Source organism: Pollachius pollachius (assembly GCF_949987615.1).
Source record: "Pollachius pollachius genome assembly, chromosome: 8".
Lineage (NCBI taxonomy): Eukaryota > Metazoa > Chordata > Actinopteri > Gadiformes > Gadidae > Pollachius > Pollachius pollachius.
Window position 1 is genome coordinate 12,424,175 of NC_136941.1, and position 16,499 is coordinate 12,440,673.

At 46.1% G+C, this 16,499-nt stretch overlaps 1 protein-coding gene across 1 annotated transcript; it reads right to left on the reverse strand.

Moving 5' to 3' along the window:
* Positions 1-3,554: 3,554 nt before the first annotated feature.
* Positions 3,555-15,757, reverse strand: wnt5a (wingless-type MMTV integration site family, member 5a). The gene is made up of 5 exons (XM_079741088.1): positions 14,772-15,757; positions 12,146-12,294; positions 9,934-10,181; positions 6,785-7,077; positions 3,555-5,564 (listed from the first exon to the last, which is right to left on the reverse strand). Exons 2-5 carry the CDS (start codon positions 12,280-12,282, stop codon positions 5,106-5,108), a joined length of 1,137 nt encoding a protein of 378 aa, XP_079597214.1. The 5' UTR covers positions 12,283-12,294; positions 14,772-15,757; the 3' UTR covers positions 3,555-5,105.
* Between the last annotated feature and the right edge of the window lie 742 nt (positions 15,758-16,499).

Consider the following 16,499-nt stretch of genomic DNA (forward strand, 5'->3'; position numbering starts at 1 on the left):
AAAGTGTTTAGTTCACAGGCCAGTGACTCATTGCAAGTATACATTCACCATGGCTCGCTGCAATGCTGGATGATGCTCTCTGTTGCATGATCATAATCACATCATGTATACAAGTCACCACACACACGCATGCATGCCACACGCACACACGCACCCACGGACAAACCACACACACACACACACACACACACACACACACACACACACACACACACACTCATTGCTTTGTGCTGTTCATATCTTGCAGCTATTTCCATGCAGTTGCTGCCCCATTTAAGCAGCCTGTGGTGGCAGAGGGGCGGGGGGGCGGGGTTCATGAGGGGACCCTTGGATGACGATGCCAGGGAGCACTGGTGGTGGTGGTGGTGGTGGTGGTGGTGGTGGGGGTGGGTGTGGTGGGGGTGGGGGTGGGGGTGGGGAGCACGGTAGTTCTGTGGCAGGGGCCTGTCCCCCTGATCCAGTCCAGACTCCCAGTGTTGGGACGTCACGGTGTGTGCTGTCCTACGCCTTGTCTTTAAAAACGCACGACCACAATCGCAAAATAGCTCCGGAATCCAGCTCTGCAGAGCTGTGTTATTTTGGCCCCGTGCTCGCTTTAAGGAGAGTTTTACTACAGTAAGACGCATGGAATGCAATGAGCTCCATTTTGGCTCTGATCACTGAGGCTTGCCAGAGCTGCAGCGATCACAGCCTGTACTCAAGCAACTCTGTGACGATTGTAGAGCGCGCACACACTCACACGCACTCCCTGACCACACACACACACACACACACACACACACAAACACACACAATGTGTAGTGTGTGTGTTTGCGCACCCTCCTATCACGTATACACTGTTGACTTTGTCTCCATGGCAGTCTGAAGGGCACCGTGCGCCCTTCCCGTCTCATAGGTTATGCTTGTGATTAGGTGGCGGCGGCGATCATGGAAATAGGAGTCTAGTTATTAGGCCTGCGGCCGTGCAGACACCACAGGGTTCACCTGCGGTCTGAGCCTGGTAGAGCGGAGGGCACAGGCCAGGGTTCCAGCAGAGGTTTGGTTTTCTCCGGCAGTGCCACCACGCCTGTGAAGTAAGTGTCAATGTATTACGGCGCTATTACTGCGGTTACTCCAGTTAGAGTCAGAGTTGTAAATTGGCATCCGTGTTATTTTTTCTCTTTTCTTTTTGCGTTCGTTTTTTTCTCTCTCTTCTTTTCCACTGTAGTAACTCAATCTAAGGGTGTTTTCTGAACGCTGTGGTCTGCAGATGTTTGCTCCGCTAGGAAGGAGGGCTGGATCTGGTGGTACATTAACCAGCTACTTTGTTCTAGGAAAAACACAAGCTCTCGCATAATGATCTGGAGAACCTCGCAGGAATGTTAACGTGATGGAGGGAGAATGGTAGGACGCCACTTGAAAGGCCGGGAGAGCTTAAGCTAGCTTTGCTTCCATCGGTTCCCTTTTGTCAGCATAATTATCACATATGCTTTCATTGGCCGCACTTGAGCACAGCCGCACTTGAGCACAAACTCCCTCATAGACTCTCACACACAGTGAGGTTCAAAATAATCAAATAAAGATAGGTTTTATTTTTCTTTCTTTTGATGATTTTTTTCACAGTGTTGTTGTTGTGATAGCGCTCAATTTGAGCAACGGCCTACTCAAAAGCGGGCTGCCTATATTTTTCTTGGAGCCGCTGAATGTGAACCGAATAGGATAAGGTTATATTCCCCCATAGCTTGTGTTCTTAGATAAACAGCTTCAAAACAGAGCGTACGACAGATCCCATCTGCCAAGATAACGCTGTCTGAGCCTGTCTCACTCACCTATGAGTGTGTGTGTGTGTGTGTATGTGTGTGTGTGTGTGTGTGTGTGTGTGTGTGTGCGCGTGTGTGTGTGTGTGTGTGTGTGTGTGCGTGTGTGTGTGTGTGTTTGCATGCGCTCTTAGTGAACTTCTTTAACCACCCGGATAACCACAGGACCAGAAGAGAGAAAAAATAAAAAGAAAGAAATGAGAGACAGTGTTGTTCTTTGCAGAGCAGCCATGTCATTATTTAGAAACACACCCGCATCCCCACCTAATCTGGTGGCAAGCAGGGCGGAGAGGCGTGAGAGGCGTGGGGGCGGACAGGTGAAGGGGCACAGAGGCCAGCAGTAGGGGTCCTGCAGTGTTCTGCTTGAACAATTTGTCTCTGATGTTACTTCCAAGTTTTCTGCATGTACGCGTGTGTGCATGTGTGTTTTCATATGTGTGTGTTGGTGTGTGTGTGCGTGCGTGCGATACATCTGTGAAAAGCTTTAGTCTTAACACCCCCCCCCCCCCCCTCCTCAGCACCTGTGGGTCTCGGGTTTCCTACTGTAAGTGTTTTGTGCACCTGGACTACGTGTTCATCCCGTACCTACGACGGCTTCCCACCGCTACCCAAGTCAAGACACCAAACTCTTCCCTCCCCCCTAGCCTACAAGACACCAGCTTCTCAATTGCTCCCGCTCCCTGTATTTCACATCCTCCCAGAAAGACGAGGCCAAATGTGCAAATTCATTTTCATATAAAACCTTGCCGCTGACAAGAGGGGTCAACTATATAAGCGCTCCTGCAGGCCGCGGGGCTCTTTAACTCTGCACAGCTCTTCAGTCTTCATTATCGGAGCTGCAACTGCAGCACACACCTCCTTCTCCTCCGACCTGACCTTGTATCTTTCTCTCACTCCGGCCTCTTCCTGATTGGCAAGCATGACACGGATCACAAATGTAAACACTTGTCATGACGCAACACAATTTAGTGCCACTGCTGGAAGCTCAAGTGGAGCACTTACACACACACACACACACACACACACACACACACACACACACACACACACACACACACGTCCCTCCACACGAACACATAGGACCAATTGACAGGGTCACATATGGGATGTGCTCCTAAAGTCAGTATCATTTTACCAGTGTAAATATTAGTAAATGTCAAGACCGTTTACATAGTAATGGCAGGCCTTCAACAGCTCCGCTTTTCCTTAAAGCACGTTTTTCTCTGCTTCTCTCTCACTGCCTCGCTCCTTCCCACTCTCTCTCTCTGGGCATCTCTCCTCTCCTTCGTCACTTCCCATCCGGACCCCATGTAATCCCCTGCTTCTTATTACCACATCTTCCAGCCTCTCTACGGCCTAATCTCCTGCAAGGACTGACAAAAGGCTCAGTCATCTGCCAGAAAAAAATTAAAATAAACCATGACACATCATGATCACACCTTTCCCTTCCACTGAGCCTACGTCATGCGTGCGTCTCATTAAAATAAAAAGCCTACCAACCTTAGCTGAGTATTGCAGCGAAGCTGCCAATTGTAAAGCGAAAAAGAAAAAATATGATAGAACATCATGAGGGAACTGAAAAAAGTTGTGATTGGAAGAGCCAAGGCCGCGTTCCAAAGAGTTCAGCTCCATAGATTTGATTTACGCAATGAAAAATATTGAGGATTACTGGATGGATTCGGTCAGGTCTAGTGTGGTGCCAGCAGGATATCAAAATCATATCACAAATCAGAGTAAATGCCTGTACCACTTCTCTGCTTGTTTTATATTTGATATTTATTGAAACAAAGTAGGAGCATTGATCCAAATCTTTAAAAGTAACAAAACAGCTATAACAAATTGTTTAGCAAACCTCAAATTCACGGAGAAGCTTATAAATATACAATAGTTGGATTGGTATGGAGTAGGTACGCTAATGCTTAGTCTACTAATCATCACAGGTAAAGTGATAGTAACTGAGTGGTATTAAAGAGTGTGTGAGTGTGTGACAACGTAACGGCAAAGCTGTTCATGGTGAAAAGTGTTTTTAAAACATTAAGGTGCATTTCCCTTTACAAAAAACAACAACAAAACGGTGTGAAGCCAAATTTGTGAGAACAACTATGTGACAATAAGAAATGTTGACATAAACATTGATCGGTGTGTGAAGATGTCTCCATTTTCCATTCTAGAAGCTTTTCGAGAGAATCTGGATACGGGAAAATAAATACATACGATTTACTGATTTGTTGGAAAGACAAACTATATACACAGAGCGTGGAATATTTCACCATCATAACCAGAACATTGCCCCTTTATATTAAAAACCATGTAAGTATCATAGGATAATGTGAAGTGGATAATCTGTATTAATACGGAGAAAAATAAAAGTAAAATATAATGTTATATTCGCTGACGATGCACAGTGATTAAAAACAAACAGTTAAAACAGACAGACGCCTTTGGTCTGGGCTGGAGCCTGTTTCAAAGTGCATAATGGGAAGGGGGGCTTGTTGCAGTACCATGGATGAGCGCTAGGGATTCTGAGAAATCTTGGGTAGATCGTCCAATACCCAGTAAAGAAATCCAAAAGCCTGAATTTTTATTTTGCCGGCAGTGAACTTTCATATCGGCAGCTTTAACTAGACCTCAGCCAACATGTGGTCGACAATCAGACTAGGGCTTAAAAGACTGGTGTGAGACAGGGCCAGTGAAATCACATCCATAGATAAGAGTACAAAGGCATTCAAGTCAATGTCATCGCTCTTCCACTACAAAACACTGAACTTCTAACTATGCCACAAATTGTTAACTATTCTAGGGTCATGGGAAATAAAAATAAAAATCACTGACTTGTTGGACGAGCCAAATAAACGATATACTCAGGAATTAAAAAGGAAACGTGGCCTTTGTGGTGCAGCCAGATTGAGGCATTTACGGGGTTTGAAAAACTGATGACCTGGTGGTTAAAAAAAAAACTATAATCTGAAAATAAATATTACAAGATACTCTCAGTTTCTGAAAATGTACGATTTTTTTTGTTGAAAACTCTAAAATGGAGCAAAGAGTCAGTCTTTTTGCAACGGTATAATTGTTTAACTCTATAAATATAATTTATATAGTTTATTTTCTTTCTTTCCACTCTCTCTCCGTCCTCAAGACTTGTTCGTTTCCCCCGCTGCCTGGAAGCCCTCCAGGGAGGCGTGAACCGCCGGCCGCAAACAACTAAAACAATCCTCTTTTTTTTCATTCTTCCTTAGCATCTCTTTTCCCTCCTCCATCTCCTTCTCCTCCTCCTTCCGCCTTCTGCTCCTCCCCGCTCCTCCCACCTCACTTGCAGACAAACTGGTCCACCGTCTTGGTGCAGCGCTTGCACTTGACGTAGCAGCACCAGTGGAACTTGCAGTGGCAGCGCTCCACCACCTGGGCCTTGTACTGGTCGTAGCCGCGGCCGCAGCACATGAGCTCGCAGCCGTCCATGCCCTCCGACGTCTTGTTGCACAGCCGGCTCACCGTGCCCAGCGAGCCCGTGGTGTGGTTGAGCAGGCAGTAGTCCGGGCTGCCGTCGATGTACACCAGGTCGTGGCTGGTGGGCGGGTTGAACTTGCTGTGCGTCTGCACCATCTTGCCGCGCGAGTTGAGCTTCATGGAGGCGGCGCTGTCGTACTTCTCCTTGAGCGCGTCCCCCACCTTGCGGAAGTCGGCCAGCTGCAGCCAGCACGTCTTCAGGCTGCAGGAGCCCGACACGCCGTGGCACTTGCAGGACACGTGCGCCAGGTCCGACACGGTCTGGAGGGAGGGACAGAGGGAGAGGGAGAGAGGGAGAGAAGGGAGGAGCCAATGAGACATGTGGGCCAATGAAGGACACAGCGGTTTGATAACCGTCCCCCTGAGTAGGATGGTTTGGAGGGGGTCAGGGTGTTGGACTCCGATTTGAAAGTGACTGAACCTCAAAGTCTGCGGTTGACCTGTTGTGGAGTAAGTAACTGCTCCACCACATCCCTTACAGCTTACTTATGATACTGTATGCATCAAACACTATTCCCTGTAAGGCCCTTTGCGATACAGTGTATTATATATTACATATCTGCTCAATGACAAAATAATTCTCAACCACAGAAGAAAAAAACCTTTCAAATGTGTTCATTTGTAATCATTTTCCAAAATCTGTGCAGTGGTAAGTTTGGAATGTTTTTCATTCCTGTGCACACGCGCACACCAATTAATCAAAGAGCGGTAATCTTCCAAATCACTCCATGTGTGCTGCAGCATAAATGCCCTCGACTCATTGGTCCCGACTCTAAACAGGGGCGGTTGCCTGGCGACAGCACTTTGGCCCAGAGTGTTTTGTTTGAGGCAGTTTCAAGGCTTCTGGAATGGACTTGCAAAAAACCTCCACACCGCCTCCCAGGACAGACTGCCACCCCCCTGCAGATCAAAGTCCCGGGAGGGGTGGATGTGAGGGGGGGGGGGGGGGGGGGGGATTAAGCCGTTTTACAGATGATCAACGGGTGGATGCACTCATCTGATTGACCTGGATTATCTCACTCTCAACTCCCATCGCATTTGTCATCCCTCCCGCTGCTCTGGCTCAGTGTTGAGAACAGGAGGCTGCAGTAGACCACCGGCCCGCCCGCCCTCTGTCCCTCCCTCTCCCCCCCTCCCTCCCTCAACAAGTCTACTTCAGGAGAAGTTCCAGACCAAGGGCTGGGCGATAAGGAAACATCCATTTTCACAATAATTATGGGGAATTTGACACAATATCTTAAATTATATTGTAAATTATATGCTAGTGAATTCAAAAGGCATTCAAAAGTGTCCAACGGAGGGTCATTACGTTGAAGACCGTAAGACCAATTTCAAACATCTTAAAAATCGTATCATCATGTACATCGTAATTCTACATAAAAACTTGAGAAGTCGACATCTTCATTTTAACAGGATACAAAACCATTTGAAAAACGATTTAGGAACAAGCCCTATCCATCCATCCATCCATCCCTCCCTACCCTGCGTCCGGCCTCGTTGTTGTGCAGGTTCATCAGAAGTCGGGCGCTCTCAGCAGTGCCCTTGGGGTAGCTCTTCTCCCGCTCGCGCGCGTCCACAAACTCCTTGGAGAAGCGGTAGCCATAGTTGAGGTTGTCGCCGCAGCCGCCCCACAGCCAGTCCCGGGGAAGGTCCTTGGGCCGCGCCGCCCGGCTGCAGCCGCAGCTGGACAACTCCCCCTCGCGGCAGGCCCGGCTGACCGCGTTGACCACGCCCGCCGCACTGATGGCGTAGGTGAACGCCGTCTCGCGGCTCCCTACGGACACACACGGACGGCAGATGACATGGTCAGCGTGGGCTGTGAGCGGGACAACCTGTGTGACAACAGGTTGTATGGAGAGGGCCGTTACATTTAGAGAATTACCTTTTCAACCCTCACCACTTCATATCTACCACTCGTTACAGTGAGAGGGAGTAAAGGGTACAGTACAGAGACATGGAGGGAGAGAGACAAAGAACTGATGGAGAAACAGAGAGATACAGACAGACACAATCACAGGGACGTATATGGGAAAGATATGAAAATGGAGAACGACCAGATGTGTTCTACCCCAAAGCAGTTCCTATCTACCACTTGATATGATTACAGTGTGTAGATGTAGAGTGCTGTCCATGATGTCCCGTCACCAAAGGCATTTATGCAATTAAAGCTACGCCTTACAATCCCATGTGTGCATTGCATTCTTTTCACGGGGAGACCCTAGCGGGAATGATCGAGTTTTTAGAGGCCGCTTGCAAGACTCTCCATTATGACCTGCACTCACAGCGGTGAAATCAGCACATCTACCACTGGGAACACGCCAGAGCGAAGACAGCGCCCCCCGGTGACAGAGACCTCCCTCAGCAGCCAACTGCCATCGCTCCACAAATCACAGCCGACAGATACAGTATTACAGGAAAGAAAAAAACTCCCATCTGTGAATCCGTAGCTCCCAACTCAACCTGGAGCCACAGAACTATTAAATCTCTCTTCACTTCAGACCCAGCTAACATTTCCTCATCGGAGATCGGAATGAAACACATCTTGGAACTCTAAACACAAAATGGCCCAAAAGAAGGTAAAAAAAAAAGAGCAGAAATAGGAATCTCTTGCAAACTTTTTTTTTCTCCTCTCTTTCTCAAGTAACCACTAAAGAAGAAACCCACAGGCTGAATGTGAGTGGGTTTCTGAGAGAAATAGAGATGAGGAGATAGGCGACTGTAAGAAGAAGAAAAAAAAAATACTGCTGCCTTTTCCTACCGCTATAAGAGAAAGCTGTGTGCTGACAGAGAGGGGGGCCCGAAGAAAAAAACGACAGAGACGTAAAATAGCTCATATACCTGCTGGGCCAGCACTCAGGAGATCATCAAGTAATGGCAAAAACAGATAGAGGAGAGTCAGTCAAAAAAGATCAATTTGCGTTTGATCAGTCAAACGCAAATGCATGAAAAGGGGGAATAAGAAACGAGAGAAGAAAGAGCAACGGGGAGAAGGGAGCCTGCTGAGAAAGATAAGTCATAAGAAACACATAAAAAGGGGAATAAAAAACCCAGACGAAAACCAAACTGGGGAGTAGAGACAATACCATTTTAGACAATAAAAACTATAAATATGAGTCCCTAACCCTGACCTAATATAAAAAGAAAGGGTCCGAAGGGACAAGTCCGCTATGAAAGGTGCGCGGCTGGAGGTGGAGGCTGAACGCTGTCCAGATGGAAGTGCTGGCGACCGCGGGGCTGAGCGTAGGGGGGAAAGGTTCTGGGTCTAACGCAGATTTAAAACCATGCAGAGGAGATTGGCCTTATGGTGGACCTGTGGACAGACGAGCTGTCGTCTCCCACGCAGGCCCACCACCTCCCACCGCCGCCTGGGTTAGCGCAGTAAGCGAGGACTCCAGCCTCATGAGGAGTAACCCTAAATCACCTGCACTACTGGCTCTGAGAGGGAAGGGGAGCGAGAGGACGCACACTCAAGAGAGGCGATGCAGGTAGAGAGAACGGCGGAGGAGGAGAGGAACGTGGAGAATTCAGATGAGGTTCCTTTGAAGACTGATTGGTGGAGTGGAAGCCAGGAGAACTAAGGGCAGGGAGGAGGGGTTATCAAAAAAAAAGATCCAATAATCTGGGGCGCACGCACACGCACACACACGCACACACACACACTCTGAGCGGGCAGACACTCCCCAACGTCTGCACGTGCACGCCTCAGCAAAGTAAAACTAATAAAATCGGTCTGAAAGTGGTCCCAAAAGAACCCCCGTTCCCAGTGCGACTGATAAACAGTATCAAGCGCGGTCGTCTCCACACGATGCAGGCCGGCTGCACGGGCCCGGCCCAGCCGTAGCCAGACGGATTGGCCACGGCTCTACCTTGATCACCGCACTGACAGGCTATACTTTGACTCTCGCTCCGTCCCGAGAGTTATGATCGATACATGCCAACACTAAACAGACTTTCCGCTGACCCGTGTGGTGGGAGGCAAACAGCCAACCCAAACGGAGTCGTACCGTGTGAGATGAAAGAGTTCAACGCTGGGATTTTACTTTTTCAACCTCCCCCACCAAAAAAAAAAAAGCAGGGATGATTGGATAGTATTTTCCTGGCCTTTATAAAGAGACCGACGTGCTCTACCCTACTGTACATGCCGACGTGCGCGCCGACCCGCAAGGAACGTACATTATATATTTATCATTTATGTCTTCGGCCGGTTGAGTCCCGTTAGTTGTAAATGCAGCTCTGCAACGGTCTATGTGGGTGCGTGTGCATGTGTCTCTCTGTCAATGTTACAGAGATTATCCAGGGGGGGCCAGGGCCACATGCGATTTATCCAGCGATCTCACCCACCAACTATTCTCTCCACACAGCTGCTCAGAATCAGCTGCCCTGTACTACACACTCCCTCGGCAGTGCACCGACACGTTTACCCACGGCATACACACACCGGAAAACCTCAACTCTTAACAGGCCACCTGTGAATAACACGGGCCTGGGCAAGCCGGTCAAGAAACACACACATGCATGTAAGCGTGACTCAATGAAGTTATGCACGCATGAACAATACCAGACATGAAGGAATGACTCAATCCATGAATGAACGGATAAAAGAAAATAGTGCTCCCTGACAGCTTCTTACCGATCTGCATCACCCGCCCGAAGACGGACGAGTTGTCCACGGTGCTGCAGTTCCAGCGCCGGTGCCGGAACTGGTACTGGCACTCCCTGATGCCCGTCTTGGCGCCCTCGCCGATGTACTGCATGTGGTCCTGGTACAGCTGGCACAGCTTCTTCTGGCCCTGGGACAGGCCCACCAGCTGGCTGCACAGGGGCTGGGCCCCGATGATGTACGCCTCGGGGATGAGCAGCGGGTTCATGGCCAGGGACCTGGAGGGTCACGGCACGGGGGAACACCGACGCATGAGGTGAACACAGAGCGAACAAGTGGTGGAGGAACACACACAATGAGAGCAATGGTGTTGTTTTGGATGGACAGAAAGGGAAAGGCACGGAGAGCAGTCGGAGAGGGCCGATGGGAACAGCGCTAGTATGAGCGTCTGGTCAGGGAGCCACAGAACCTGATCAACTGGGGAGAGTGGCACACCAAAGACACGGCAAATACACGGGCGCACGCGTAGCCTTGCAGTGGTCCCACATAATAGAGAAAGAGCTACCAGTTGATTTGTTTTCCTCCACCCGTTTTTCTGTGTGACTTGTGCATACGTTCAATTTGTAAATCTTTCAGCATTGAAAGATGTCATCAGCGCTAAAGTTAACAAGCAAAAGAAGGCAGCACAGAAGGCAAATGCTTCAGAAAGCTTTTGATTGGTGGACAAAAAATATATTAGATGTTATTTTTTAATATGATCTTGAAAACAGCATGAAATGTCATAGCGACAGCATCCCACTACTGTAATTTAACACATTTCCTAGAATAACAGGTATTTGGCGGGGGGACCCAAACGGATGGAGAATGTTGATTTGACCCGTCAGGATCGGATGGGTTGGCACATGAATGAATGGTGCACGCTCGCTAGAGTGCGTGAGCCGCGTCGCAGGCTGCAGACGATACCGCAAACATGTCTCTATATCGGTGGTTCTTGTTGTCGTCGTCATTAACACACACACACACACACACACACACACACACACACACACACACACACACACACACACACACACACACACACACACACATAAATGAATATAAATTATGGAGGAATATTAGATTTGAACTAATAAACAGCTTCTTTGGGGGGATTTTGGCATAAGCTGTCGAGGAGATGACGAAATAAGTTAACAAGGTGAAAATGTAATTTCATGGTTGCTATGATTATTATGGAATAACAGTAACAAAAGTAGGATTGTATTAAATTTGTTAACATTCCGTTACACATACTTTTAACACCAGTGCTGGTGTTTCTGGGGATAGGGTCTTTAGGATAGCGGGGCACACACACGCACGCACGCACGCACGCACACACACACACACACAGTTCGGAAATACCCTGCAGTGGGGAATGCATTACACACACACACACACACACACACACACACACACAGTACTGAATTACACTGCAGTTGGGCATGCACACACACACACACACACACACACACACACACACACACACACACACACACACACACACACACACACACACACACACACACACACAGTTCTGGAATACACTGCAGTAGGGCATGCATTCACACACAGTACTGAAATACAATACAATGGGGGATGCATAAACATATAATAGGGAAATACACTGCAGTGATGCATGCATACACACACGTGCACTGGAGCATGCCTACTCCTTCCTTCCTGTTACCAAGTCCGTGCCTTAACATATTTGGATTTTGGACACGTTTTTACAAAAACCACAGCAATCTATGTTTTCTATAATATTCATAATTTTGGTTTGGCAAAGTGTGGAGAAGAAAAAAAGGAGGGAGAAAAAGGTCTTCCTGAAGAACTAATGTGCTACAGTCAGCATGTCTTATTACTGCATATGCAGTATGACTGCAGCTGAATAGGCTTGCTTAGCAAGCACACACAGGCCTCAGTTACAAAAACACACACACAAACACTCACACAAACACACGTTTTCACTAAATTCATCTTTATATAAATTAAAAGCCAAATACTTTTTTACACTACAAAAATATTTCTATATATTTTTTGCAGTATTTTTGCAGTCAACAAAAGGCAAGAAATCATGTATAAAAGATTGTTACAAGCATATAATGTGTTCAGAATAAATCGTATATATCTAAACATATTAATTTGGCAACACACACACACACACACACACACACACAGTTGAAAAGAAAGCCCAAAGACAACGTACCACCAGGAGTTGGCCTCCACAACCACCTGCATGATGAGGGTAAGCAGGGTGAGGGCGACCACACAGCGCCTGGAGTCCAGCAGGCTGCCCGAGGGCCAGCCTAGGGCCCGGCTCACACGTCCCCAGCCCAGGTTCATACTGCCTCTGATCTGGGGGACAGAGCGCAGAGCAGAGCTGGGATTAACCACGGTTCACTGAGTGGGAATACTTGACTGCGAGTGACAATTCAATGAATTTTCTGGTCGAAATTATTGGAAAGAGCATTGTACAAGGTGCAATGCTGATAGATATAGTGTGTGTGTGTGTGTGTGTGTGTGTGTGTGTGTGTGTGTGTGTGTGTGTGTGTGTGTGTTTTGTGTGTGTTGATGGGAGCTCTGGGGCCATCAGTGCAGAGACCATATTTAGCAGGTCTGAATGTCATTCATATATAAAAGATCGACAGGCAGCCAGAGAATAACAATGACCCCAGGATATCTGCTACAAGGCATTAGAGAAGTGTAAGAGATGTGTAAGAAAAGGGTAAGAGGACTAGGCCATGCAACACTGAACTAAATGGCTGAGTTGATTATACACTGGCGAATATTTTGTGTGTGAAGAGACATTTTAATCCGAAATCTTGACGTCAAAGTCACCACGTGACCAATGTATATATTTGACACATTTAGAATAATACTGTTCGTTGTATTTTTGTAGGCCGCTGATGAGTGACATTTTTTTGTAGAATTGAAACTCGTCTTTTCATTAGGCCTTGATATAAATATACCGGTAAAGCCTGAAAAAACTTAAAGGCCTAGCTTATTGTTTCTTCGGGCCTTTTGCATCATTTTACTGCGTAGGTCGTTAATTATCCGTGATTCCCAAAAAATGGGCCATTTAATAAAGTTTAATGAAATCTATTATTTTGTAATTGGCGCTTTTCTATTCAGATACTGTTGAAAGCCACGTCAGCGTTTAAAAAAACCTAAACCTCTTTTATAATTACATTAATAAGGTATTAGAAAAAGGTTAACCAGCACATCAATTGAAACGTATACAGTGCAAGCTTGGTCCTGGACAATTAGGGACAAACTGTTTCAACCTTTTTACAAAGCAAAACATGCCTCGCGGAGATTTATCTAGGCTACATTGTTTTTGTTGGTAGACAATCGCTGTAATTTATATCGTAGTTGTTGTATTTTTTAAACGTAGTCGCCAAGACTGTGATTGGTTAATACTCATTATAGACAAGGCCAAGTTCACCAACGGGCAGGCGCGCACACGCACGCTAAATGAGCGCTCACTGTCAGGCGCGCGCACGAAACATGTGCTTTCATTTTCCTTGTTCGTTGCCTCAAGAGCTGGCGGGTAAATTTCGCTTGTCTTTCTATTCTCCCACTAGAATCAAATAAATAGGACAAACAGGGCATGTTTCCGTATATAAATGTCGGCCTACCTGTGTAAGTCAAATAGTCCTCCAATAATATATAGGCCAATTTAAAATAGGCCTATATAATTTTACAGTTATATATAGGCTATAAATATAAATATGCTAAGCAATCTTTTAATTCCAGGATCGTTCAAACTCCATAAGAAAAGTAAGAGTTGACAATATGGGACTATTACACAGTAAAATTGAGAATAAAAGTAAATGGGATGGATTTCTGCTTTTAATAGTGGACTGTTTCACAGTGGAAATTGAACCAATTTGTCCAAACGAATTAAAACACGCTAAAACTACAAATAACAGAATTAGAGAACGCATGCTTAAAGAGTTAAGTTTTAAGGAAATTACAGCATAATTGAATGGTTCTAAAGCTCACAATTTAACAATTAACTGGCCGTGATCTTAATGCGCTAAACGGTGGATCGATCTCATGGATTCTATGAAAAAGTGCAAAGTTGTTCAGTTGTCGATTTGTTTGCCAAAATAATTATACAACTTAAATAATCAAATTCTGCTCAAAATATACCTACTATTAAAATGTGTTCAAATTCAGAGATTGGGTATGCCATGTTTGAATGTATAGCCGATAGGCCTTCATTATATGGCCTAGGCTAAATTTAATTTAACATTTGACTTTCAAATGTTTAGTAAACGGTACTTTTGGAGGATAGTCTACTAAAGTATTAGCATGATATTCCTTAAGGTTGAGAGTTCTTCTCTGTGAATTAAGCAACTAATTGATGGAGGATTTGACCTGCTACTCAACCAATCGCCTCTACCATCGTCGCACATCAAACCAGGAGAGGGAGCCAGGGACAAGGGTTTGATCTGCTGGTTTGGGACAGCGAAGGGACGGGCTGATCAAAACGCCCTTATAATCACTCCGGTTTCTTGGTCTCTGGATTTATAATAGATACGTTTACATTAGCAAATACAGATATCGAAAGAATATAAAATAACCAAGTTAAATATGCATTTCTCAATTGAATATCTTTCTGCATGTAGGCCACCCTAGGCGTCAGAGAAGGGCATCATGTTGCACGCATTGGATGAAGGGGACATTTACGCGTTGAATCGTGTACAGGTAGGCTAAATGCAACCTCATTTAGGGGGGTAGAGATACAACCATTTCTTTAGGCTACTTAAAAAAGAGGGATGCATGTGGAAAAACAGGTGAGACATAGCCAAGAGGCCTATACATACCACGGCCCGATGGAGGTCGTAATCCTTTTTTGTTGACAAATCAAACCAATATTATTCCACAGTAGCCAGGTGTCCCAGATCTCCTTCCCCGGTAGATGTGAATGGAAGTAACGTGGGATATGGAGTTGCAATGGGATAATTGACCCAAAATAACGGCAGTCTTTAATAGTTCTTGTTTTTGGTGTCGGGAGGCACACACACACACACACACACGCAACCTGGCAATCAGTTAACGTGTGTGCGTTTTCGTGCGCAGACAAAAAAGGTAAAGCTGTTTTCCCCAGCAGATGCACACTGTTTACATTAACATCCAAAAGGCAATGTGAATAATTGGCAGCTCTAACAAAATGTGTGTCTGATTTCTCAGTAGAGACAGTAACAAAAAACCCTCTCTCTCACAAGCAGCTCAACGGCCACTGGCAGCAGTCAGTATGAGCAGCAGCACACTTAGCTTCTTGTCTCTTGATAAGCCGATGACTGCTTTCTCATTCAAGGGGACCGATAGCCAGATTAGATGAAAGCAACGTGTGTGTAATCAAGGGGTCGCTAATTAAAAATGACTTGTTCCAGTCCTTCCTTCACACCTTCGGATACCTAACCCCCCTCTACCTGCGGGAACATCCACATATGAATCCTCGCCACAAACGTGTTGACAATCCACTCTCCATGCTGGACGAGAAATGAAAGTCGGAAAAATCCTTCACTCGAGCTTCAATAGTTCATATGCAAAAAAAAAAACAACAACCGCGAAGTCCAAATTGCATACAGCCTCTACACGGAGAGTGACCGTCGAAACGAAGCTCCCAAACTCTGGTTGGGAGTTGCACCTCCAAGCAAGGAACTTGTCGCCGGCGCAGTTAAAGCAGCTCTACGCACACCAGAGGCCACTTCGCTGAGTCTGTCCTCCCGGACCGAGTGTGCGTGTATTATGTGTGGAGGTGGTGTAGATATCGCGCAATCCTTTCTGTCACCTGCCTCGTCGCCTCCTTTCTCAAACTACCAAACTGCAGCACTGATGCTCAGCGCAAAACTTCAGGTGGCGCATGCGCCTGAGATTTTTTTTGTTTTTTTCTTCTTCTTCTTCTTCTTCTTCTAGGCACCAACTTTCAAGATCGAAGAATGCGGGCCAGCAAGGGGCAGACTTCGCATTTGAGTGTAGGTGAGACTGTAAAAAAAGAAAAAAAAGAAAGAGAGAGAAAATAAAAGGGCGGAACGGGCTGTAACAAAACAAGCGTCTCTATTACCTAAAATAAACGTATAAAGCACCCAAGGCTATTACCCTATCCACGCCGAGCAGAGTAGGGATTTTCAGTCGCAGGATATCGAGTTACAACTCGGTAAAATCAAGACAAGCAGGTCCACACTGAGTGCTTATACAGACTCCTCTCATCACTTCAAGGCATGGGAGCTCGGTTATTAACAATCGTCGTTATTTCAGGGTGCCTTATCAAATACCAAAACACAGCGGATCCATCTGGATTATTTATTGTTATTTTATGTAATGATATTTTTTCAAATTACACATTACGTTTTATTCCCCCCATCTTGTGTCACTCTTGGGATTATACCAACACGGATGGATGGATGAGATAGAGGTATTCTCCTAATACTGATAAATCTCTTAAACATTATTCTTGCACGCTTCATAGCTCTTATACATTTTAAGGTAGGTGGGTGGGGTTGTTCATAATAATCAACTTTCTTCAAATATACGATATTTGCAATAGG